Source organism: Peromyscus eremicus, unplaced genomic scaffold (assembly GCF_949786415.1).
Source record: "Peromyscus eremicus unplaced genomic scaffold, PerEre_H2_v1 PerEre#2#unplaced_3761, whole genome shotgun sequence".
NCBI classification, from domain to species: domain Eukaryota; kingdom Metazoa; phylum Chordata; class Mammalia; order Rodentia; family Cricetidae; genus Peromyscus; species Peromyscus eremicus.
The window spans coordinates 1631-27919 of NW_026737994.1; the positions used below are offsets into that span (position 1 = coordinate 1631).

At 46.3% G+C, this 26289-nt stretch overlaps 2 protein-coding genes across 2 annotated transcripts; one reads left to right on the forward strand and one right to left on the reverse strand.

The window, feature by feature from the left end:
- Positions 1-9275: 9275 nt before the first annotated feature.
- Oxa1l (OXA1L mitochondrial inner membrane protein) lies at positions 9276-15959 on the forward strand. Its single transcript, XM_059253241.1, has 10 exons — positions 9276-9402; positions 9815-9961; positions 11427-11640; positions 13952-14095; positions 14307-14392; positions 14546-14710; positions 14864-14968; positions 15071-15233; positions 15459-15539; positions 15620-15959. The coding sequence occupies exons 1-10, from the start codon at positions 9340-9342 to the stop codon at positions 15736-15738; spliced, it is 1287 nt and encodes a 428-aa protein (XP_059109224.1). The 5' UTR covers positions 9276-9339; the 3' UTR covers positions 15739-15959.
- Positions 15960-16769: 810 nt separating this feature from the next.
- On the reverse strand, positions 16770-26095 carry LOC131902201 (Y+L amino acid transporter 1; the record flags this gene model as incomplete). Its single annotated transcript, XM_059253242.1, has 8 exons — positions 16770-17211; positions 17441-17624; positions 19321-19470; positions 20527-20623; positions 20911-21014; positions 21255-21378; positions 24660-24804; positions 25970-26095. Coding segments are annotated over 8 exons (1034 nt in total), but the record flags the coding sequence as incomplete, so codon positions are not given.
- Positions 26096-26289: the final 194 nt, after the last annotated feature.

The window sequence follows — 26289 nt, forward strand, 5'->3', positions numbered from 1 at the left end:
GCCACAGACTGAATGCTAAGCTGCCTTGAAAGACCCAACAGAATGAAGCCAAATGTTTTGCAAAAATGTCCTAAAATTGGATTCTGGCCCACCTTCTAACAGAATCCTTGTTCTCCTCTACAACCTCATGAGTAAACCTTAATAATCACTAAGCTGGTCTTCTAAGCATCCACAAAACATCCCATTAAGCTCTGCTGACAACATTCTAATGCTTCTATAGCCCACAGCTCCAAATTCTTCCACATTCCTCCAAAAATCCAGCTTTGAAAGCCTAAGAACCACATGGTGCTATGGATACCACTCCGTATAAATAAAATGCTGACTGTCCAGTAGCCAGGCCGGAAATATAGGCGGGACAAGCAGAGAAGAGAATTCTGGGAAGTAGAAGGCTGAGGCAGAGAGACGCTGACAGCTGCCACCATGAGAAGATGTTAAGATACCAGTAAGCCACGAACCACATGGCAACTTATAGATGAATAGAAATGTGTTGATTTAAGATATAAGAAAAGTTAGCAAGCTGAAGCCCAACATGAGAGACCTATTGGGCCTTCATAAAAAAAACTCTCCCCTTCTGATGCCAATGGGGATTGAGAGCCCAATATGGCCAGCTTTGGCAAGCATTAACGTAAGCCTAGGAACTGTAGCCATGTGACTGGATTCTCCAGAAGGTAATGTATGGTAACTGCTTTTTCAAGTATGTTTGAGAACATGTCACCCAGACACCTTGGAGATTACGGATAACCCTGAAGGTCACTGACCTGCATTTGTTAACAGTAGCATGCCAGCTAAGCCTTTTCATTTTCACAACCCTCTTCAAGCTGGTGTAGTATCTACTTTTCAGGAGTGGCTCTGTGCAACATTTATTGGCCTCCTGAAATTCATTTAGCCCCCCTTTGAAGATACCTTAAAATTTATGAGCCTGAATGTAGCCATTATAAGACCATTAGTTATGCTCCTTATGAGCTGCCTGTTTTTCTTTATGGTTCTTAGTTGTTCTTTTGCAGAGCTGCCAGCCTAAGTTGTGCTGGGATCAAGAAAAACGGGCCTTGGTGGTTCATGTTCCTGGAGTTGTATCCATGCCAGTGGATGTCCACACACTCCAGAAGTGAATTTGACATTGTGCTGCCGTTGTTGCTGTTATACCAGTGGCGGCCACCACTGCTACTGTTCCTGGGATTATCATTTCGTAATTGCTTACTACAGCTAGCACAGTGGAGACCCTGGCAGCAAAAGTAGCTACCACAGTTAGTTAATCTTTCATTCTATTGGGCATGATAAATTTAATTCAATAGTTATATACATTTCAATTGGCTTTGAAAATTATAAATTTATAAACTCAAGTTCCATTTGCTTTTGGGATACCATCTTACAAGGAGTCCAATTTGCAGTAAGGCTCATTAAGGAAGGGAATGGCTCAGTTGCCTTTAGCCTACTGGCTATGGGTGGGATAGGACCTCTGTTGGTCTTTTCTGTGTCAAACACACAGATTGCAAGCCCAGTGCCACTTTGAGATCTTTGGCAGCAGTTAACTCTGCAGCTCACACACAATTGAGCCTGTATGATAATGAGTATTCAGAGATGGGTAATACCTGGGGGGTGCTCACCAACCTAAGACAGAATGCCTGTGTGGCCTGGGCAGGCGTCTCCACAATGGGTAAGGTGACCTGCTGACGTCCCACGCAACCTAAGTCAGAAGCTCATTTATAAGTAAAAGGGGGACCTGTAAAGCTCTGGCCCCCGTTTTGGGTAACTGTTGCCTTGCTTGCTGACCTTGACCTTGATATCCTCCCTATGCTAATTCCCTGCCAGGTTCCACCCTCCTGAATGCTTAAGGGAAGTTCCTTGTCTGTGTATCCTGCATAATGGGCGTTAACAGCTTAGATGCAAGATTGTAAAACATCAGTAGCGAACTTCTGTCCTCCGGGGTTCTCCCATTGTGCTGTAGGCCTGTATTTAAGACCTCTTCCCTCCTTCAATAAACAGCATTCAGCATTAAATAAAAATAAATAAATAAAAATAAAAATAAATAAAAAAAGAATAGTTAGCAAGAAGCCTGCCACGGCCATAAATTTTATAAGTAATATAAGTCTCTGTATGTTTACTTGGTTGGGTCTGAGCAGCTGCGGGACTGGCGGGTAAGAGAGATTTGTCCTGACCATGGGCCAGGCAGGACTAGAGAAAACTTCAGCTATACACATGGTGAGATTTAGCACATCAGTGACCCCACTTCTGGTACCAATTTTCTGTTGGTTACTTTTCTGGTTGTTGTGACTAAATATCTGACAAAAGAAACTTGAGGGGGAAGTTTATTTTGACTCACAATTTGGATGAATACAGTCCATCATGCCAGGAAGGTATGGCTATGGGAGTGTCTCAGTCCATGATGCCAAACAGGAAGCAGAGGAAGGAGAATGGAAGGCCAGCACACCTATTTTACCTTCTCTCTTACTGCTATCTCTCTACTGTAGTCAGATTTGCCCTGTTTTTTGCTTGAGTATTGTCAACAACATACCAATTACTTTTTTAAATAGTGAATAGATTGAATTGTATCTCCTCCAAAATTCACATGTTGAAATCTTAACCTGATACCTCCAAATATAATTACGCTTAGAAATAAGATTTTTAAATGTAATTTTTTCCATTTTTATTTACATATATGGTGGGGTACATATGCACATGAGTTCAGTGTCCACCATGGAGCTGGAGTTGCAAGAAGCTATAAAGCACCTGTATGGGTACTGGGAACTGAACTAGGTCCTCTGTAAAAGCAGTATATGCTCTTAACTACAAAACCATCTTTCCAGCCCCAAAAATAAGGTCTTTAAAGAACTTATTAAATTAAAACAAGGTTTTTCTTCCTTTGGGAGAGTTGGGCTAGAAGAGGGTTATGTGTTTGGTTGTTTTAGGAAGAACCCAAATCCAATATGACTTGCATTCTAATAAGAGGAAACTTTCCAGATGTAATGGCATGTACCTATAAGCCTAGCACTCAGAAAGCTGAGATAGGAGGATCATAAATTCAAGGTCTACCTAGGCTACATACATTTTATGAATAGCTTTGTGTTTGATCATTGCTATAATTTGGACCATGAATGTCCCCCAAAGGCTTGACAATGGAGACTGGCATTAATTGGAGTCAGGAGCAGAAGTTAAGTCATTGAGAGTGTGCCTTTGAGAAGAATATTGGAACTCTGGCCCCTTCCTATCCCTTTGCTTCCCATTCACCCTCAGGTGAACAGATATTCTTCTACCATGTGCCTTTGCCACAAAGAAATGTGTCACTGGGCCAAATCAATAAAGCTAAGCAATCTCTGTTTCCATGGTTTCCTTGACTACTAAGGTTGGCTGTCCTGGAGCTTGCTCTGTAGACCAGGTTGGCCTCAAACTCAGAAACCTGCCCACCTCTGCCTTCTGGGTGCTGGGATTAAAGGTGTGTACCACCACACCAGGCCTAAGCTTTTCTTTAATTCCTTTTACAAGTTGGAAACTGAGTTGGGTGAGATCTGCCTGCCTCTGCCTCCCAAGTACTAGGACTAAAGGTATGCACCACTACCCTCCCCCTTCATCCTCTAAGCTTTTCTTTAATTTCTTTACACAAGTTGGAAACTTAGCTGGGGGAATCTTGCCCCACCACTTCCTTTATTCCATTTTTTAATGCATTTATCTCCTTTAGTTCCATTCTACTTCCTCATGCTCTTTTTCTCCTCAAATTATATATTTTGTATTTTCTCTTGCTCAGCATGCTCCTTTTCATTATAAATCCTTATAAGCATGAACACTAGTAACCACACGGCAGAGTACTAGGCTGCTTTAAGATTTCCTCTGAGGCCGGGCGGTGGTGACGCACGCCTTTAATCCCAGCACTCGGGAGGCAGAGCCAGGTGGATCTCTGTGAGTTCGAGGCCAGCCTGGGCTACCAAGTGAGTCCCAGGAAAGGCGCAAAGCTACACAGAGAAACCTTGTCTCGAAAAACCAAAAAAAAAAAAAAGAAAAAAAAAAGAAAAGAAAAATGGTGCTGGGCTAGTGGTGGCGCACACCTTTAATCCCAGCACTCGGGAGGCAGAGCCAGGCGGATCTCTGTGAGTTCGAGGCCAACCTGGTCTACAGAGCAAGATCTAGGACAGGCACCAAAGCTACACAGAGAAACCCTGTCTCGGGGAAAAACAAAAACAAAAACAACAAAACAAAACAAAAACATGCTGTTTGAGCCGGGCGGTGGTGGCGCACGCCTTTAATCCCAACACTCGGGAGGCAGAGCCAGGTGGATCTCTGTGTGTTCGAGGCCGGCCTGGACTACCAAGTGAGTTCCAGGAAAGGCGCAAAGCTACACAGAGAAACCCTGTCTCGAAAAACCAAAAAAAAAAAAAAAAAAAGATTTCCTCTGAAATCTCTTGAGCCATCCCTCCACAGTTCAAATCATTCTCAGCACCATTGTCTTCCATGTCCCTACTAGTATGGCCCATTAAGCAGTGCTTAAAGCATTACATGGCTTTCCTAACCCAAAGTACCAAAGTCCAAATTCCTCTGAACAAAAGCATGGTCAAGCCTACCACAGCAATACCCCTAGTCCCTGGTACCAACTTCTGTCTTAGCTGGGGTTTCTATTGCTGTGAAGAGACACCATGACTATGCCAATTCTTATAAAGGAAAACATTTAATGGGGTAGCTTACAGTTTCAGAGGTTTAATCTATCATCATCATGGTAGGACATGATGGTGTGTGGACAGACATGGTACTGAAGCTGAGAATCTTACATCTTGATCAGCAGGCAACAGGAAGTGAACTGAACCACTGGGCATGGCTTGAGCATATATGAGACCTCAAAGCCCACCTCCACAGTGACACACTTCCTCCAACAAGACCACACCTACTCCAACAAAGCTACATCTCCTAATAGAGACACTCCCTATAAGCTTATGGGGGCCAATTACATTCAAAGTACATCAACTACTATTACATGTATATTATACCACTAAATATTATCTTACAGGCCACTGAGCCTATGTATACATTTTTAGCCTTTCCCCCCTGTGCCTTAGTTTAAATAGTGTCTATTGTCAGCTTCAAATTCACTGGTATTTTCTTTTACAGTCTAATATGCTGTTAGTTGATCTAGTGAATGAATCATTCATTTTCAAATATTTTATTTGTATTCTTTCTTTTTTTTCTAAGACAGAGTCTCATCATGTAGCTCAGACTGGCCTCAAACTTACTATACAGCAAAGGATGACCTTGAACTTATCATCTATCTGTCTCTATCTCCAAGTGATGGGATTACAAGTACAATGCCCAGTATATTTAGTGCTGGGATCAAACCCAAGGTTTTGTACATGCTAGGCAAACACTCTACCCATCTGAGCTACATCCCCAGCTATCACACAATGTGTCTTCAATCTCTTCATTTTCCACTTGGTTTTTATTTTAAGTTCTCTGATTTTGCTTTTGGCTCTCATTATATTAATTTTCTTTTAAATTATTTTGTTTTTATCTTGGTTTTTTATTGTATTTGTTTTGATTTTGGTTCTAGAGAACAAATCAGGAGCCTCATACATGCTAAGTATGGTTTTGTCACCCTTTAAACTCTGAAACCCAGCTGTTCCAACATCATTTTCTGCTAACTCATCATCTCTGTTATTTCTGGGTTTGTTCATTTTCATTTTCTCTGTTCCTATTGATATTTCAATTTTTTTTGTTTTTTTTTTTTAATTTTTTTTTTTTTAAGATTTATTTATTATGTATACAGTGTTCTGCCTACATGCCAGAAGAGGGCGCCAGATCTCGTTACAGATGGCTGTGAGCCACCATGTGGTTGCTGGGAATTGAACTCAGGACCTCTGGAAGAACAGCCAGTGCTCTTAACCGCTGAGCCATCTCTCCAGCCCATATTTCAATTTTTTTAATCACTTACTTTTATTTCATGTGTATGAGTGTTTGCCTGCATGTATGCATGTGCACTACATGGGTACCTGGTGCCTGAAAAGACCAAAAGAGGATGTCTGATCCCCTGAAACTAGAATGAGAGGCATTATGACCCACTGTGTGGATGCTGGGAACCACACTCAAGCTTGTAACCACTGAACAACCTCACCAGCCCTGATTTTTCAGTCTATTGAATGTCTATTAATTTTTATCATATATTAAATAGTGTGAACATTACATTGTTGAGTGTCTAGATTATATTATCTTCCTTAAAGTATTGTACTATTTTGTTTGGGCATTTTTGTGTAGATTAGATTACTCTCTTTTTAAAAAAATTTGTTTTGTTTTGCTTGTTTGTTGAGACAGGGTCTCACTATGTAGCTCTGGCTGTCCTGGAACTCACTGTGTAGACCAGTCTGGTCTCAAACTCACAGAGAGCCACTTAACTCTACCTTCTCAGTGCTGGGATTAAAGGTGTGCACCACCACATCTTTATCAGGATGGCAGGTCAGGTCTGTCCTGCCCGCCAGCTCCCAAATAAACACACAGAGACTTGTTATTAATTATATATGCTCAGGCGATAGCTTAGGCTTGTTTATAAGCTAGCTCCTATAACTTAAATTAACACATTTCCACCAACCTATGTGCTTCCCCAAGGCTCATTCACCTCATCTATGTACTTTACATCCTGTTCACTCTGTGTCTCGTGGTGTCTCCTTGCCCTTAACTCTGCCCCTCTTCTTCCCAGCCTCCTCTTAGTTTGGCTTTCCCACCAAACTTCTTTTCACCTAGCTACCAGACAGTCAGCTCTTTATTAATCCAATAAGAAAGCACCTTGGCAATGACACATCTTCACAGTGTTCAAAAAGATTTCATAACATTTGGCTTTAAAGAAGTTTCTTATGTGCATTCATGTTGTATTTGCATGTATGTATGTGCATCACATGCCTGGTACACACAGAGGCCAGAAGAGGGTGTAAATGCCCTGGAACAGAAGTTACAAATGGTTGTGAGCTGCCATATGGGTGCTGGGAACCAAATCCAACTCCTCTGCAAAAACAGAGTGTTTTTAACCACTGAGCCATCACACCAGCCCCTATTGATAAACTTGTTTGTTTATTTAGTCCACAATTTTAAAATATCAACCATTAGTGACTTCAAAATTATTTATTCTTGCTGAGCAGTGGTGGTACATGTCTTTTTGTCTTTTTTTTTTTTTTTTTTTTTTTTTGGTTTTTGGTTTTTGGAGACAAGGTTTCTCTGTGTAGTTTTGGTGCCTGTCCTGGATCTCGCTCTGTAGACCAGGCTGGCCTCAAACTCACAGAGGTCCACCTGGCTCTGCCTCCCAAGTGCTGGGATTAAAGGTGTGCACCACCACCACCACCACCACCTGGCTATGGTACACATCTTTAGTTCCAGCACTCAGGCAGCAGAGGCAGGTGGATCTCAGAGTTCTAAGCCAGCCTGGTCTACAGAGTGAGTTCCAGGACAGCCAGGGCTACATACAACCCTGTCTTTGAAAACAAAAACAAAAACAAAAACTGAGCAAGCATAGCAACTGCCTATAATCCCAGCACCTAAGGAGGCAGAGAGAGCAGACTCCACCAGGGCAAGCTGGCTAGCTAAACTAGCTGGAATTGATTAGCTCCAGGTTTGGCAGGAGATCCTGCCTCAATAGAGACTGACTGAAGAAGACACTCAAAGCTTACTTTGGGCCTTCACATGCGTGGTGAGTCTTTCTCTGTCCCACCTATCAACTCCCAAATAACCACATGGAGACTTCTTATTAATTATGAAAGCTTGGCTGATGGCTTAGGCTTGTTTCTAACTAGCTTTTATAAATTAAATTAACCTATTTCTATTAATTTACATGCTGCTACATGGCTCATAGCTTGTTACCTCATCTCCTATAGGTCATGCTTCCTCTATGTCTACTAGTGACTCTGCCCTTCTTCTTCCCAGCAGTCTCTGTGCCTAGAAATCCTGCCTAGCTATTGGCCATTTGGCTTTTTATTAAACCAATCAGAGTGACATATCTTCACAGTGTACAAAAAGATTATTCCACAACATACATAAGACCATGTACACACACAATATACTCCAAAATAAAAGTCACAAAATAAATTTAAAGCCAGGATATAGCTCAGTGGTTAAGAGTGCTTGCTGCACCATGCTGAGTACCAGAGTTTGGATCCCAGCACTCATGTAACAAACACCTCCAACTCCAGCTCAGAGAGATCCAATGCCCTCTTCTGGCCTCAGAGAATGCACACCCTTGCACACACACACACACACACACACACACACACACACACAAAGTTTTTTAAGTTAAAAAAACCTATCAGATAAACTTTAAATAAGTTTTTATTCCCCCAGAAAATCAGTAGTTTCTAAGCATATGGAGAACTACATATGATCAATCCCCACCTTTCTGAGCATTAATTATTTTTCACATTACACATTTTTTTTAAAGACAAATTCTCTATTTGTAACCCAGGCTGACCTTGAACTCATCATCTCCCTGCATCAGCCTCCTCCTCAGTGCGAGGATCACAGGCATGCAACATCATGCCCAGCTTGCGTCTTACACTTTAAGGAGGCTTTCAGTTCCAAGAAATAGATAACTAAGTCTACAAATAGTTGATAACAAGCTCAAAACAGCAGATCAATGACAGAAAGTTCAATTTTCATATTTAGTCTCATTTCCTCATGGACACAGTTATTTCCCGGAAGCTGCCTTCCATACAATTCTGTCAGATTTCAGGCTACTTTCAAATTTCATTGGATCTGTAATTACAATATTATCTTTCAGTAAGAATCGAATGTCATTAGACAAGAAAAAAAATCCATGCCAAGCACAGATATGAAGGTTCTTGTTTTGTCTTGACTTTTCTGGTTTGCCTGTTTGTGGGGTTATATCTGGTTTGGGTTTTTTGCTTCTTTGCTTTTTTTTTTTTTTTTTTTTTTTTTTTGACAGGGTCTCTCTCTTGCAGTCCAGGCTGGCCTTAAATACACTAGGGAACCCAGATTGACCTCGAACTACTGGTCATCCTCCTGCCTCTGCCTCCCAAATGCTGAGATTATAGACGCAAGGCACCATTCCAAACGTGAAGGCTATTTTTAACCAAGAAATCAGGGGACAATTAAGGTTTAGAAAATGGAGGGGGACATATGCCATGTTAAACAATGTCGACAAACAGCGGTCACCAACGTGTCTCTTAGCTTCAATCTCTGCGCGATCTTGTTGCCGACGTCACTCGTTGAGGCTTCTTAACCACTTCAAATATGACCGCCTTAGCTTCATTCTCCTTCGCTACTGTGAGGACAGGTCCGACTTCCTGCCCATTTCCAAAATGGCCTCTTCCGCAGCGTCAAAGTTCTGAGTGCGCACGCGCGAAAGTAAGTTCTCTTCCCGGCAAAATGGCGATGAGTTTAATGTGCGGCCGCCGGCAGCTTCTGCGCCTCCTACGGCCTCAGCGTTCGGTAAGGTTGCGTCCATACCGCCGGGATGCTGCCTCGTCCCTGTCACCTGAGCTGGGGTCACGAGCAGACGCTGACCTGGTCACTGGGACCTGCGTGTCATGACCTCGGGTCGCGTGAGGACAGAGCAGGGTTACGTCCCGGGGTTGGTGGCCCGGTTTCTCTGTAGCTGTCTGGGAGCTGCCTTCGACCCTGAGCCCTGACCTCTGGGCCCCGTCGCCGGGCTTCAGTAACGGGATGCGGGAGAGCAGGGCCCGGGCTGCACCCTGCACGCTCCAGGGCACGCCTGCGGGGCCTGCAGTCTGCACGAACCGAATAGCGAGCGGTGTCCCGACTGCTGCATCAGGCTGCCTGCGGGAGAGCGGGGTCGGCTGGCACTCAAGGGGTCCCTTCCCTTCTCCTTTCACACGGTCAGTTCCACAGCGTCGCAGGGTCCCTGAAACCGCTGGCCACCGAGCTCCTCGTCGCAGCCCGCCTGGGTAGTGGGCGGCCACACTACGCTCTGCTCGCCTTAAGTCCTCGCTGCATCAGTACTTCCGCTACCTTCTTTGCAGAAGCCCAGGTAAGAGGTTCCCACGGATGTCTGGAGCGCAGCTGTTGGGCCGGTTTCTTTTGTTCTGGTTGTTGTTTTGTTTTGTTTTGTTTTGTTTTGCGGGAGAGAGAGAATGCGTAGCAGAGTACTTTTCCACACTCCACGCAGTTCCTCATCCTTAGCCTCTCTGTTTGGAATAGAAATAGATGCACAATAACTCAGCGGGGAAACTCTTGAAAGTACATGAGAAGTTTGTGGGGCAGGTGAGATGGCCCAGCAGTGCAGATGCGCTTGCCATGCAACCCTGGTAACATGAGTGCCAATCCTGGAACCCAAGTAAAGGTGGAGCCGGTTGTGGCACAGCCCCTGGAATCCCAGCACCTGGGAGGCAAAGGCGGACAGATCTCTGAGTTCAAAGCCAGCCTGGTCAACATAGCAAGTCAGGGCTACATAGTGAGACCCTGTCCAAAAAAAAAAAAAAAAAGGAAAGGAAAAAAAAAAAAGGAAAGGAGAAAGGCAAGAGCTGGCTAAACAAAGTTGTTCTCTGACTTCCACACATGGCCGTGGCATGCATGAATGCCTACATACATCATGCACGCACAATAATACTAAATTAATTTAAGTTTTGTATTCAAGACACTGATTGCCAGAGTGTCGCACACAAGACAGTAATGCGAAATGTAATTATGAGTGTGTGTATTTATATGCTGAATAGATGTGATTCTGTGAATACTGTTTCTTAGAAGACTAAGATTTTTGTTGTTGTTGTTGTTTTAAGATTTATTTTATTATGTGTATGTGTGTGACTGTGTACATGTGATCATGGGTGCCCATGGACACCAGAAGAGGGCAATAGAGACCCCTGAAGGTGAAGTTATAGGTGATTGAGTGCTGCCTTCCAAGGGTGCTGGGAACCAAAATTGGACCCTCCTCAAGAGCTCTTAACCCCTGGTCCATCTCTTGGGGATATACTCAATAATAGAGTTCTTAGTTAGCATGCACAAGGCCAGCCTGGGCTCCTAGCAATCAAGATCCCTCCTCCAAAACTAACACCTCCCCCCCCAAAAAAAAACAAAACAAAACTGAGTTGACTTAAAGAGAAACTGTGGACTGGGGGCTAACTCAGTGGTCTATGTGCTTGTCAGATGTGTGTGAGGCCCTGAGTTCAGTCCCCAACACAAAACAATAAAAGAATCCCAAGGACTGTAGTTTCAGAATATGGAAAGGTTGATGACCATGGTGCTCAAACACAAAGTCTGGGAAGTGTGACGTGGGAAGGAGTTTCCCTGCCTCCTCTGGGGAAAGCCACAAGACACTCATGTAATTCTTCTTTTGCTAGTGGCAAATCCTTTGAAATCAGGAATGTGTAGACCCATTGGGCATCTGGGAGAACAAGAAGTAAAGGAAGGAAATACAACCTGGAACTGGTTAGTCTGAGGGAACCTTGCCTTTTGTGCGTCCCACTTATTATGATACTTGGCCTCCTTCCTCACAGGTCCAGGCACCTCCTGTTGTTCCCGCCACCCCGACCCCTCCCGCAGTACCCGAGGTGGCTTCTGGAGGAGCCGCAGATGTCGTGCAGTGTGCTGCAGAACAGAGCTTCACTGAACTGGGGCTTGGGTCTCACACCCCAGTGGGATTCATCCAGAACTTGTTGGAATTTATGCATGTTGACCTGGGCCTACCTTGGTGGGGGGCCATTGCCATATGTGAGAGTACATCCTGAGTGAGGGTAGAGGGCATGGGGTCTGAGAAATGGGGGCAGAACCTCAACGATGGCGGTTCTGTCGGTGGATTAAGGAAACAGGTGCAGAATTTAGAGGTCAGAAGCAGATGATTCAAAGAGGGATGATAACGCTCAACCTTTATTTCCTAAAGAGCATTAGAAAAGCATGTCATATGTGATTCAAAACATACAGCTATTTTAAGAGGGTTTTAAAAAGCCAGGCTGTGGTATTGCAGAGGCAGGTGAATCTCTGTGATTTTGGGGTCAGGCTGGTCTACCAAGTAGGTTCTAGGACAGCCAGGGCTGTTATACAGACAAACCCTGTCTTGAAAAAAATTTTTTTTCAACAACTTTGATTGAGCTAGGTGTGGTGGTATGCACCATCACTCCCTGGAGGATCTCTGAGTTTGAGGCCAGTCTGGTCTACATAGCAAGTTCCATGCCAGCAAAGGTCACAGAAACCTTGTCTGGAAAAGGGGGGAAGGGGAGCTGGAGATGACTCAGTGGTTAAGAGCACAACTGCTTTTGCAGAGAACCCAGGTTCTATTCCCAGCACCCACACAGTGGCTCACAACTGTCTTACGTCCATTTCCAGGGGATCTGATGGCTATTTTGGCCTTTGTATACATACACACAGACAGGCAAAACACCCATACTCATTAAAAACGAATCGTTTGTTTTTACTTTATTTTTGTTCTATATGTATGAGTGTTTGTCTGAAAGTGCCTGTGCATCACGTGTATGCAGTGCCTGAGTGCAGTGATCTTGCAACTGTGAGGCAGGGCCCTACCACTAGGGCAAGTTCTCAAGCCCCTTGGTTTTTAGGTTGGTTTGTTTGGTTTTATGTTTGTTTGTTTGTTTGTTTGTTTGTTTGTTTTAAGATTAATTTTAGCATGAGTACACTAAATTTCATCTTAAAAAACTCATGAACGTGTATGCATGCATGCGTTTGCCTGTGAGTATGTCCACTTTCCTGCAGAAGCCAAAAGAGTATTGGATCCCTTGGAACTGGAGTTACAGGGAGTTGTGAACTATCTCACATGGGTTCTGGGAACCAAGCTCAGGTCCTCTGCAAAAACAGCAGTCACCCTTAACCACTGAGCATCGTCTCCAGCCCACCCCCTTGACTTTTTGAAGTGTGGGACAGTAAGACCTCAGACTCTTGATCCTCTTGGCCTCTCTGGTGCTGGCTGAGATTAGAAGCCTGCCCCACCATTCTTGGTTTCAGTGCCTTCCGGTTTACTGGAGTATGCAAACGGCTGTCACGTGCTTGTGTGTTCTCCGAGGGATCCAGTGGGCCCACTTCTTTCTAGTCTTTGACCCTCAGCCGTCCGGGTTTTGCTAAAGTCACCTCACTGTGGCTGCTGGTGATGCTGTTACTCAGTCCACTTTTCTCCTCAAACTTGGTCTTCCTGCATTTGACACTGTAGAGCTTGAAGGTTATCCTTTGGCTTTTGTGAAAATCTTTCCTATCCCCTCCCCGTCATTTCTTGTTTTTCTATCCACACTCTCCCATATTTGTGACCTGATACTCCACCTTCCTTCAGTGATGTCTTCTGGGTTGTACCCTTGCTTTCTTCTTAGCCCAGACCCACTGACATGGCTACAGACGGTGTGAACTAAGTAGTGGGATGGCCAGGAGACAGGAGTGTGAGGGAAGGGAAAGGTTAAGCCACCGAATGTGCTGGAGTACTACTTTAGGGACTTGTAAAGTGACTGGCCAGCTTTGTTCTAAACCAGGATGGTGACACATACCTGTGTCTATAGCACTAGGGAGGCTGAGAGAGAACGATCGTGAGTTCAAGGCCAGCTTGTACACACCAAGACCCTGTCCCGAAAAACAAAACCATGCTTCGTTCCAAGACTCAGAGTTGTGTAGAGGTGCTAAACAGGGTGAAGGTTCTGGGTGGATGTTTCTCCTTTATCATGGGTGACTTGGTGTGTGTATTTTCATTTACACTTACCAGTTGAGGAGAAAGTGTCCACTGATAATAGAAAAGTTTGGAGGCTATTGAAGTTCCAAAGGAACTTTTGCTGGGTGGTAGTGGTGGTGGTGGTGGTGGTTTTTCAGGGAAACAAGATCCCTGCTCATCTGCTTAGAGAAGTTGTGCTGAACTTTTATTCTACCACAACAGTCTAAGCCTCGCAGAGCTAGGTGTAGCCTGTTCTTTCTTCTGGGCCCCTTAGGTGAGAGCCGTAGTGTAGAAAAGACTGGAATAAACTTGGAGTGGGAACCCGAACGCTTCAGCCTCTTACCTTTTCACTGCACTCCAAGCCCATGGTGTGTCTTCCAGGTACGGTCCTCGCCCGCAGCCTCGTCTTTCCTCTGATCGTGAAGGGCCAGCGAGAAGCGGCCAAGATCCACAACCACATGCCAGTGATACAGAAGTTTTCCACTAAAATCAGAGAGGCCAAGTTGGCAGGAGACCATGCTGAGTGTGAGTTGGTTACAGGGCAAGTGTGGGATAGAAGCACTTTGCACTTCAGGCCTTCTGCTGCGGAAGAGGGGCAGGTGCTGTGTATGGTTGGGCAGTTCTGATAAATCTAAAGGTTTATCCATTCCTTGGAAGGTTCATGGACCCAAGACGAGGATGTTCACCTTCTCTGATGTCCCTCTTAACCCAGTGACGCATATTCCTCCCCTTACAGTTTACAGGGCCACCTTAGAGATGACACACTATCAGAAAAAGCATGATATTAAACTCTCCAGGCCGCTCATTCTACCTCTCACTCAGGTGAGCAGAAACGTTCTCCTGCTTGTTCACCCTGAGCCCACCAAGTTGTCTCCTGCTTCCCGTGTCCCAGGATCCCCAGAGAAGCAGGTGACGGTGATAGCATGACTTTTAGGGATGGGGTTAGATGTGCTGACGGTTCCTCCTGTGTAACAGGCTCCCATCTTCATCTCCTTCTTCATTGCCTTGAGAGAGATGGCCAATCTGCCTGTGCCCAGCCTACAGACGGGGGGGCTCTGGTGGTTCCGAGATCTCACGGTATCTGATCCCATCTACATCTTACCACTGGTAGTCACTGTCACAATGTGGAGTGTCCTTGAGGTAAGCTGGGGCTGGCCAAGCACGAGACCTGCCAGTAAACAGGGAGTAGATATGAAGTGGTGTGCAGAATGGACCTTCCATTCCCTGGGAGAGTAAAGTTGATGGGTCAGGGATTGGAATTTACGGTTCTTTGCCTCAACCCCTTTTTGGCAGCTCGGTGCTGAGACAGGCGTGCAGAGCGCTGACCTCCAGTTCATGAGGACTGTTTTCAGAGTGATGCCCCTGATGCTCTTGCCCGTGACCATCCACTTCCCCTCGGTAGGTAATGGCTGTGTGGCTGTCTCCAGGTCCTTCCCCCTAGTGTCGCTGAACAAGCTGACTGGGCACCCGGCTCTGAGCATCTTCTCTTCCCTCATGTAGGCAGTGTGCATGTACTGGCTCTCCTCCAACATGTTCTCCCTGTGCCAAGTGGCCTGCCTCCGGATTCCAGCTGTGCGCACAGTGCTTAAAATCCCCCAGCGTGTCACACATGACACTGACACACTGCCTCCTCGGGAAGGCTTCCTGAAGAGCTTCAGAAAAGGTAAGGGGTGTCCGGCAGTGTGGTGAGGAGAACCTGTAATCCCAACAGGCAGGAAGCCGAAGCAGGATTGCACTCACTACCTAGCCAACCGAGGCTCCCTGCTGGCCTCAAGACCAGCCTGGGCTATGGAACTGAAGACTTTTCTTGAAAAGGAAAGGGCAGGGAGGTCAGGACCAGGAGAAAGTAGCCTAAAAATAGAGGGTGACTGCTTTTCTCCTCACACAGGCTGGAAGAATGCTGAAATTGCGCATCAGCTCCAAGAGCGTGAGCATCGAATGCAGAAGCACTTGGACCTAGCTGCCAGAGGTAAGGAAGCCTCTCAGGCTAAGTTCTGTCGTCCATTTTCTTTCTCTTTGTTCATTGAGATTTGTTCTCTCTTCTCCCAGGGCCCTTACGACAGACTTTTACCCACAACCCTCTGCTACAGCATGATCCAAGTCACCCTCCCAACACCCCCAACAGCAGCAAGCCGAAGTCAAAGCCTTGGCATGACACACTTGGCTGATTTCTAGTCTGTGCTCATTCTGACAAGAACTCTGCATCTTCAGGGACTCCTCCTCCAAACAGACTTGATGGTGTGTCCTCGCCCCAGACCTGGCAACTCCAGGATTTGGAAGTGTCCATTTTAAAACTTATTGCCACTACAGACTCTTACTCCTGTGTATAAAAGAGCACTAGAGAGCCAGCCGGCCTCCTCATCCAGAGTCAGTAAACGTCTGTCTTGTCTGGGCTTCTTATGTCTCTTAAATCTGGAAGGGGAGTTGTGCTTCAGAACTTCCACAGGGTGGAAGGCAATTGCCCACACTCACCCTTGCTCTTGGGAAGGAGCTTCGTGTTTTAATCTGGGCTTCAAAGCTCAGACGTACCTCACACACTGCCCATCTACATTTGCATTTGCACTGTAGAGGTATGGTGGGCAAGACTGTATGGCAGTCTCTTGTGGTACCGGGGATTGATCCTAGATCTCCAGCCCTGAGCCATGTTTCTTCACACACACACACACACACACACACACACACACACACACACACACACACCCAAGATTACCTATACAGTTTCTTTAAGAAGTAGATGTACTGAAATTCTCAGTGGTAATTTAGAAGAATGAAGGGGGCTATGGAATGGCTCAGCAGGTGCAAATCCCCGGCCCTCATGTGAAAAGCTGAGCGTGGCCCTGTTCTGTGGGGTGTGGAGACAGGAGGATCACTTGGGCTTGCTGGCCATCAGCCTAGCTCCAGGGTCAGTGAGAGAGCCTGTCTCAAGGGAATAAGGTGGAGAGTGACAGGTCAGGATACCTAATGTCCTCCTCTGGCCTTTACATGCACTACACATAAAAAAATGGGGACGTTTTTATGCACTAGATTTTTACATTGATAACATTTTAGTAGGCAGTTTACATGTATTTATTTGTAAATTGGCTTTATAACCTGTCAGCAACTGGCTCCTGAGAGAGAAATTGATTGATTTAGTTTCCGTGTGTGTTTTTGAACTGCATAAATACCCCAGAGTCACTAAATAGAGTAAAGCCACTCAGACTTCAGGAACGTAACCTTTTTATTGTTTTGCAACTATGACAGTTTTGTGTCCCTCTAAAGGAGACAAGTTTGGAGCATTGTTGGCCCTTGTAAAGGAAAAGAGGAGTGGGTAGGCACACCCAGGTACTTCCAGAACCAAGCTCCCGAAGTGGCCTGCTTCCTGCCACGGTCTGCAGTATCGCTTTATGAAGTCTAAAACAACACGTAGCAAAACAAATAAATTACTTTTCATCCCTCAAAAGCAAGTTCAAAGTTGAAGCTGTCAAGACTGGGCTCCTGGATGGGGGCCTCCAGAGGTCCTGTCCGATGGGACATAAGAAGCACCCCGGATTCCAAGCTCTAGTTAGACTTGCGATCTTGTTGTTCGGGCGTCTCTCCATCATCCAAATCCAGTTCTGCAGCAACTGACATGCAGAGGATCTGGAGGTACCACGTGGTGGAGGCTGCCGAGAGAAATCGGAGTTACAAGTAAGAACAGCTTCAGGGAGCTGAGTTCAGTGGCACCAAAGGGGACTGGGTCTGAAAGCAGGGACTCGGGTAAGCCATATGTTTAATAACAGGAACCAGTTGTGGTAAGGGGGACTGGGGAGCTCAGGTGTGCAGAAAATGGCAAAAAGGAACAAAACCAACGTCTCTTCAGGTAGCTGACGAACTTGAAGACCCAAAGCTTACCTACAACCTTTCGAAGACAGAGGGGTCGTCTGTGCTCCGGCACCCTGATGATGAGGAAGTAGAAGGGTAAACCTGAGAGGGCGATGGTGATGCCGATGAGGGAGTTGATGGTGTCGCTGTAGAGTGGGACGGCCACCAGGAAGATGGTGCACAGGCAGAAGATGATGGGGAAGAAAAGGCTGAGCTAGCACAGAGGAAACGGCTGGGGTTAGCTCGGCATGTTGCGGTTTGCTTGCTCTAGTCCACGCTAGCCTAAAACCCTAACCCTGCCTCAGCCTGATTAGTGCCAAGATGGTAGGCGTGGGTCACTCCACCCGGCTCGGAATTGCTGACAACCAAAATAATCCTAATCCCATAAAGATAAAAACACTCGGGAGGCAGAGCCAGGCAGATCTTTGTGAGTTCGAGGCCAGCCTGGTCTACAGAGAGAGATCCAGGAAAGGCACAAAGAAACACAGAGAAACCCTGTCTCGAAAAACCAAAAAAAAACAAAAAACAAAAAACAAAAAAAACACTGAGGCCAGGCAGTGGTGGTGCACGCCTTTTATCCCAGCACTTGGGAGGCAGAGGCAGGCAGATCTCTGAGTTCAAGGCCAGCCTGGTCTACAAAATGAGTTCCAGAACAGCCACGGCTATTACATAGAGAAACCCCCATCTTGGAAAAAACAAAACAAAACTGAAGGGCTAGCGATAGAACACAGTGGTATAGCACTTGCCAGACCTAAGTACTCGCTCGGCCTTCTTTCCGTTGTCTGCAAGTCCTACCTAGCTTTGTTTGTGGGGTTTGGTTGAGTCTTGTTGAGGGTTTTTTTCAGGGGTTGGTTGCTTATTTTAGGGCACTGAGGTGAGACAGTGCTGAAGATCCAACCTAAGGCCTTGTGTACACTAGACAGGTGTTGTACCACTGAGCTGTATCCCAGTCCTTGATGAATGGGTTGTTTGTTTGCAGGGGTTGTTGGTTTGGTTTTTATTAAAAAAAAAAAAAAAAAGACAACAGCCGGGCGGTGGTGGTGCACGCCTTTAATCCCAGCACTCGGGAGGCAGAGCCAGGCGGATCTCTGAGTTCGAGGCCAGCCTGGGCTACCAAGCGAGTTCCAGGAAAGGCGCAAAGCTACACAGAGAAACCCTGTCTCAAAAAACCAAAAAAAAAAAAAAAAAAAAAACAAGGTCTCATAAATCCTAGCCTGACCTTGAACTCCTGATCTTCCTGCCTTCACCTCCCAAGGATTGGGGTGACGGGCACATGCTACTGTGCCCGGCTTCCCAGCCCTTGTGGTTTTCATTGTTTCAGAGTGGTGTTTTAAGTTTTGTTTCTTTAATGCATATGGGTGTTTTGTTGCATGTATGTCTGTACACCACATACATGCCTGGGACCAGAGGAAACCAGAAGAAGGTATTGGATCCCTTGGAAGTGGAATTAGACAATTTGAGCCATCATGTGGGTGCTGGGAATCGAACCTGGGTCCTTTTCAAGAGCCAGTGCTCTTAACCACTAAGCCATCTCTTCAACCCCAAGATGTTTTGTTGTTAGTTTTTTAAAGATTTATTTATTTTCATTTTATGTGTATGAGTTTGCCTGCACATATATGTGCCTAGAACCCACAGAATCCAAAAGAGGTTATTGGATCCCCTAGAACCAGAATTGCAGACAGTTGTGAGCTGCCATGTGAGTGCTGGGACTCAAACCCAGGTACTTTGCAAAAGCATCCAGTACTCTTGACTACTGAGCCATCCTCTCTCTAGCCCAAGCCTCCATTTCTTCATTGCAGATATGTGCCACTCTGCCTGACGTAGGGAAAGGATGAGCTCCTGTAAGATCCCTGCAGCAGCAGCACTAGCTGACTAAATGCAACAGAGGTGGAGTAAGGGAAATAAGTTACCTTGAGAGGGCGAGGCCGGTCGGGTTCCTTCCAGCGTAGATACAGCTGACCCACGATAGAAAGCCCCACAAAGAACCAGTAGCTGAAGCTATAGTAGTTAATGAGCTTGAAAATGTCTTCCACACACAAGTAGATCAGTGCCAAGATACCCTGTTGATGCAAGTCCAAGTCAGCTCCTCTCGGGCCCCGGGTATTCTAGGTGCTTTCCACCACACTTAACCCCTCACAAGCCCGTCCCAGGTCACATCTTCAGTCTCCATGTCTGCCTTCTGCTCCAACCCCTGCAGCACTCTTGTCTTGGGACTTCATTCCTCCTCTATTAGAAGAAACTTGCCTTTAGTCAGGTGGTGGTAGTGCACGTCTTTAATGGCAGCACTAGGAAGGTAGAGGTGGGGAGCTGTCTGTGGGTTCAAGGCCAGCCTAGTCTACGGGAGTTTCAGGGCAGCCGGAGCTACACAGAGAAACCCTGCCTCGAAAAAAAGAACAAAAAACAGGTGTAGTGGCACACGACTTTTATCCCAGCTCTCAGGAGGCAGAGGCAGGTGGATCTCTACGAGTTTGAGACCAGCCTGGTCTATAGAGTGAGTTCCAGGGCAGCAAGAACTGTTATACAGAGAAACCCTGTCTGGGGGTGGGGAGAGGGGGTAGATACCTGCCTCTCATCTAGATTTTTAGTGCATTCTTCAAACCTTCACCAAAGTTAACTCTGACAGTTCAAAGCCTGAAGAAGTCTTGGGCAAAACCCTCCCTGTAGGATGTCTTCAACTAACATTTCTAGTTCTCTGATGACAAAATCCACAAAGCTTTATCAAGAGACTTTGTGATGCTGTCTCCCTTACCTAAAGCCCATCTCTGCAAGCCTAACCATCATACTCCACCTTAAAAGGCCCTCCACAAATTTTCTTTCTCAGCCAACTTCTGCCCCCATGGAAGTGATCATTTCTTCTCTTAAAGAGTGCATCACACACCATCATGGCAATTAATCATTACCATGTAGTCTGTGTACCTTACTCCTTTCTTGGACCACAGGTGTTAGCACCTCTCACAGAAGTTTGAGTCTTAGGAACTTCAGCAGTTGGCACAGTGCATCAATACTTTTTAGGTCAGAACCCCCTTTATGGCTTCAGGAACCTAGAGTAGCTATATCCTGTACTACCCAGTCTCCCCCACAGTCTGGCTTTCAGGGTCATCCCTGAGATCACTCACATTGAAGAGTAGAGAAGGCACTGGCGTGAACCGCTCAACATGAATCATACTGATGGCGTCAGGGAGGTGGCCTTCTCTCGAGCCCACAAATAAAAGCCTGTTGAGGTAATAAAAATAAGAGAGGCTGACAAAACTGTGGTACACATAAGGCAGCCTGGGTCACCTGTCACATCATCCTCCCTCTCTGTGGTCCCTTCAAAAGGTCTGGATAACGGAAAAAAAAAAAAGTTCAGTGTGGAGCTTAGACATGGAGGCTGCTAATGGGAACAAGGAAGGGGTTGGGAACACTGGCCACTGAAATCCCAGTCCTAAAGTTTGACTGTCTCCACCAAAGCTTTCCATGATCTCTGTCCTGTCAGCAAAAAAAAAAAATGACAGCCTTACCTAGAAGCAGCCACAATAGAAGCATTGAGACCCCCGAAGCAGGATAATGCAACTGCCACTGGAATTGTCCAGTTGAATATTCCAAAAATCCGGTCTGCAAAGGTCTAAGAAAAAGGAATAGAAGTCATTAGCAGGTCCTAAAAGGGATGAAAAGCATGCACAGGCATATGCCCTGTCCTCTATCAGGAATCCAATCCCTTCCACAGTGAAGGTAACGGTACCTTCTTGCAAGCCCAGTATCCTAATGTACTCTTAACAGGCTGTCTACTCCGTTTCCAGGACTGTCACTGGGATATTCCAGAAGCCCACAACACACCCTCATCACGCTAGTGAAAATCCTTTACCACAGCCACAGCTTCACTCGCCAAGATGTCCTTCATGTCTAGCACGCTGTAATAGGCCACATTGGTCAAGAGGTAGATGATGGTGACAATGGGCATGGAAATGCCAATGGAGAGGGGCAAGTTCCTACAGCCAAACAGAAGATGAAAGGGTGTGTCAGTCCTAGCATTTTATCCATGCCTCTCAGTCCTCAAACTCTGCCATGCCATCTCTCTAGGGATGCAGACAGCTGTGTTTCCCAGTTCCTTTGCCTTTGAGGTTACCTGAAGTATTGACGTAAGCTCTGAACTCTTACAAACTAAAAAGTAGTAGGGAGAAGAAATACTCCCTTAGAAACGTTATACAGAAAAAGTGAAGTTGCATGTAGTGTTCTTTGTAATCCCAGCTACTCTGGAGGCTGAGATGCCTGTGTGGACGATTTAGTGAGACTGTCCAAAATAAAGACAGAGGCTCGACATGGCTCAGTGGTTAAGAGTGTTCATTGCTCTTGCAGAAGACCTGGGTTCAATTCCTAGCACCCATATGGCAGCCCACAATCATCTGTAACTCTAGTTCCAGAAAAGCTGAACTGGCCTCTGACGGCACTGAGCACACATGTGGTGCACACATGTATGCAGAAAAACACCCACACAGAAATTTTTTTAAAGGGCTGAGCCAGGTTGTGGTAGTGCATAACTTTAATCCCAGCACTTGGGAGGCAGAGGCAGACAGATCTCTGAGTTCGAGGCCAGCCTGATCTATAGAGCTCCGGGACAGCCAGGGCTACACAGAAAAACCCTGTCCTGAAAACCAAAAAAAAAAATAAAAAATAAAAGGGCTGAGGGCAGAGCTTAGTGGTCAAGTATTTTTCTAGTATGCCTGAGGTCCTGTGCTCAATCTCCAGAACCACCAAAAAGACAACAAAAGGGGGACTTGACCAAGAGCTATGTTATGTTCCAGCATGACGACAGGAAAATGGAGCTGATTTGTTTCTGTGACCAATGGTCGGGGTCAGGATTCCATCTCTGAGCGCTGGGAAGTGTGTCTTCAGACTGAGAAACAGAAGACTGTGGAATCTCCCATCTTCAGTAGAAAGAACAGTGTGTGGACCCAAACAGGATGTCATTTCAGAGAACTCCAGGTACCATCCTAACTGACAGCCAAGGAAAAGACACGAAGACCCCTCAAGGTCTCTCAAGTGCCAAGAGATCACTATCTATACCAATACTTGACAATGAGACCGCCAGAGGAGAGAGGAACAAATACGGGCTGCGTCTGTTTTTCTGGTAGTGGGAATTGAATCTAGGATCAAGGACACATCGCTCTAGAGCCTTAAGCATGCTAACAAATGCTCTGCATGAGCCATACCCCAAGCCCTCTTTTTTTGTTGTTGATAGGATCTCAGTAAGTTGCGCAGAGAGGCCTTGAATTCACTCTGTTCCTGGGCTTTGAACTTGTGATGCTCCTGCCTCAGCCTCCAGAGAAGCGGAGTTGCAAGCCTTCATGAGGCAGGGTTGCAAATAATCCTGTCATTCCGCTTCTGGCCAGTAGGTGGAAGCACCACCCCCCAGCCTCCACTGGCATCCAGGAGTCCTGCTCCTCCATTAGTGCCGGCAGCTGTCTACCAAAAAGGCTTTTTGTTTTTCAAAGCCAAAAGCTGAGTGGTATGGGAATTGTTATAATTTAGGGAAATTATTTCCTGGCATATCTTCGTTTCTAGGATCATAATGTTTTAGAGCCAGGAAAAGCCATGAAATCCTATAATTCAACCCCCTTAATTTTCTATTAAAGAAGCAGGCAAGGGCTAGGGAAACAGCTTAGTCGATGAAGGCCTGCAAGAGGGCCTGGGTTTGAGCTCAGAGCCCACATGCAAACGCTGGGTGGGCTGTGGAGGATGGTGTGTGCACTTGTAACCCCAGAAACAGAGAGGTCGGGACAGGAGGACCTCTGGGGTTCCGTAGCCAGCCAGCTTAGCCTCATTAGCAAGCTCCAAGCAAGTGAAAGAACAGGTCTCCAAAATAAACAAAAAAAAGAAGGGGGCCTGGAGAAATGGTTCAGCAGTTAAGAACACATGTTCTTTCAGAGGACCGAGCTTCTGTGAATGCACATTGGTGGTTCACAGCTGTCCATAGCTCTGGTTCCAGGAGCTCCTAGCCTTCTTCGGACCTCTGCATGTTCCTGCACTAATGTGGTGCACACCCATGCACTCAGGCACACACACATACATAGAAAATAGATTTTTTTTTAAGTAGTCAGTACCTGCAGAATAGCACCGAAGTGGTTTCCACAAGCATGTGTGCACGCACAGCAGACATACACAAAAAGAGCACCAAGCAAGCTGGGCATTGGTAAGAAGGTTACAAATTTGAGGCTAACCTGGACTACATACATAGTGAGATGCTGTCAGAAAAAAAAAAAAAAAAAAAAGAGTCTTACTAAAGAAAAAAGGAAGGACCAAACATGGTGGCACATGGGAGGCAGAAGCAGCCGGATCGCTATGAGTTTGAGGCCAGCCTGGTCGACAAAGGGAGTTCCAGGCCAGCCAGGGCTACACTGTAAGAGCTTGTCTCAAAACAAAGCCAAGGGCCAGGCAGTGGTGTCGCACGCCTGTAATCCCAGCACTCGGGAGGCAGAGGCAGGTGGATCTCTGTGAGTTCGAGGCCAGCCTGGTCTACAGAGGTAGTCCAGGACAGGCTCCAAAGAAGCTACAGAGAAACCCTGTCTTGAAAAATGGAAAAAAAACAAACAAACAAACAAACAAACAAAACAAAGCCAAGGAAGAACAGCAAGTACCTGGCTGCTAAAGAAAGGCCGCTGTTGGCCCTTTAACAAATCAAGGACAGACGGATTCCAAGACCCGTGGCCCTCAGTCCCACGCTCCTTATTCTGCACAACTGTGAGGCAATTCAGAGCAGCACTGGTGGGGTGACCCGGTGAATGGCTGGAGCAAGTCCACACTGCCAGTATGAATCAGGGCAAAGAGAAAGGGTTCAGAAAGGAACCGGAAGAAGGAAGTCTATGACCTCAAGTTATCTAGGTAGGGATAAGGGTGAGTGGAGGTCTTAAGACAGAAAAAGCTTTATGACACTATCTCACAGTGTTGCGCAGATTAGCTTACAGATGCGAGGGCAGAAGCAGTCCTCCCGCTTCAGCCTCCTGCGCAGCTGGCAAGGACCTGTTTAAGAGCAGCTGTGAGCACGAAGGATAACCTGCTTTATTTAATGGAGAAATGGTTGAATGTACAAACTTTTTCTGAAAGGATTTACAAAGCATTTCTCGAGAAAGTGCACATCTTAGCACGGTTACTGCAATCATGGACAATTAAATCTCTAGGTCTCAACTCTTGTTCAAGTCAGGCTGATGAAATTGAACCCCCGAGCTGAGAAGGCACGATGCCTGGCGCGGAAAGGTGATGGTAAAGTACCTACCTCTCAGGATCCCTGATCTCTTCGGTGACATAGTTAAGGGTGTCCCACCCCGAGTAGGAGAACAGAGCTGAGTACAGCGCCAAGGCAATGTCACCCATTGCAAATGACGAGCCCTCAAAGGAATTCTCGAAGTTAGTTGTGGCTCCTGGAAGGTGAGAACAATGGAAGAGTTAATGGCCCACTCTTACTTCAGCTGATCCTGTAAAGGAGAGAAAGCATATGGTAATGTCAGCAGGTAAAGCGCTGCAGGGGTACCACTGAGGGGGGGGGGGGCAGAAGAGGGACCTGCCCAGGGCTGCAGTGCAGAGCGTCGTGGATGTGGTCTTACAGGAAGAAGTCGAGTGTAGGATGAGAAACTACCGCAGAGCCGAACAGGGCTGGACACTGGGTGCTGTTCTGCTCCACACTGCAGGCTGCCTGAGTCCTAGCCGCTTTCTAACACTAGACAGGGATATCATGGGAGGAGAGACAGGGTTCAGGATGCCCAGGTCAGCAGGGGAGTTGCAGGGAAGGTTTCATACCTGGAAACCAGGTAGGAGGGAGGACAAGGGGCGCATTTCTGACTGCTCACTTCCAAGGGCAGAAATGGCAGAGCAATAACACTAGGCCCAGCAAGCTGTAAAAGCCAATCCCCAGGGCGTGGCTCTCAGCCCCCTTGCCAAGGTCAGTTTCCTGTGGGAAGCAGCACAGTAGAAGCTGAAGGACAGGCTTTGGAGTCAGGCTGTGGGGCACAAGCTTCAGCTCTTCCAACTCACCACTAGGAACTTGAGGAGGATAATCTGGGAAATCTGTCTGGGGGCTTTAGGATTTTGTTTTAAAATAGGGTCTCACTGTACAGCCCAGGTTGGTCTGGAACTTGCTATGTAGACCAGCCTGGCCTCAAACTTGGAGATCCATTCTACCTCTGAGTGCTGGAATAAAGCATAAAGCACCACACCCAGTTTTTTGTTGTTATTCTGAGACAGGGTCTTCTGTGTCCCGGGCTGGCCTCAAATTCTCTATATAGCGGAGGATGATCTTTAACTCCTGGGCCCCTGGCCACCACCTCACAAGTACTGGGACTATAGATATGTACCACTCTGCCTGGCTTAAGATAGGTAATTCTGGGGCCTGTTTCCTCACCTATATAAAAGGAATAATAATAGTGCCTACCAAGTATGTTAAAGTAAGGCTGAAGTTGTAGATCTGAGATATACAGCTTGCCTAGCATGGCCCAAAACTGGGTTTGATCCCGAACACTCCAGAGAAAAAGATAAACAGAAAACGTTTTATAAAGGCTGGTTGCTGGTTCGTTTGTTTGTTTTTCTTACCCTGGCCAAGTGTAACAATGCCTGCAATGATGACAGCAATCAGTGCCAACACTTTAGCATAGGTGAAAACATCCTGGACCAGGGTCCCCCACTTGACATAGGCACAGTTAATGAAGGTTAAGAGACCTGAAAGAAAAAGAACACGGATCGGGACCTGCCCTTCCCACCTGGAGGACCCGAGACTCCAAAGCAACTTTTCCAGCACTGGTCATGGAGAAGAAGCCATCGGGCAGCCAGCCATGTGTCTGGGTTGTGCCTGTTTGACGCCCTCCCCCATGGGCCTCAGTGTCATCACAGCAAGACATGTGCCGAACACCTGT

What these genes read in the sequence shown, in the direction of transcription:
- Oxa1l (XM_059253241.1), top strand. Translation starts at nt 9,340, where the DNA reads ATGGCGATGAGTTTAATGTGCGGCCGCCGGCAGCTTCTGCGCCTCCTA. An exon ending in CAATGTGGAGTGTCCTTGAG is followed by an intron (nt 14,711 to 14,863) that starts GTAAGCTGGGGC and finishes CCTTTTTGGCAG; the next exon opens with CTCGGTGCTGAGACAGGCGT. An exon ending in CCTGAAGAGCTTCAGAAAAG is followed by an intron (nt 15,234 to 15,458) that starts GTAAGGGGTGTC and finishes CTCCTCACACAG; the next exon opens with GCTGGAAGAATGCTGAAATT.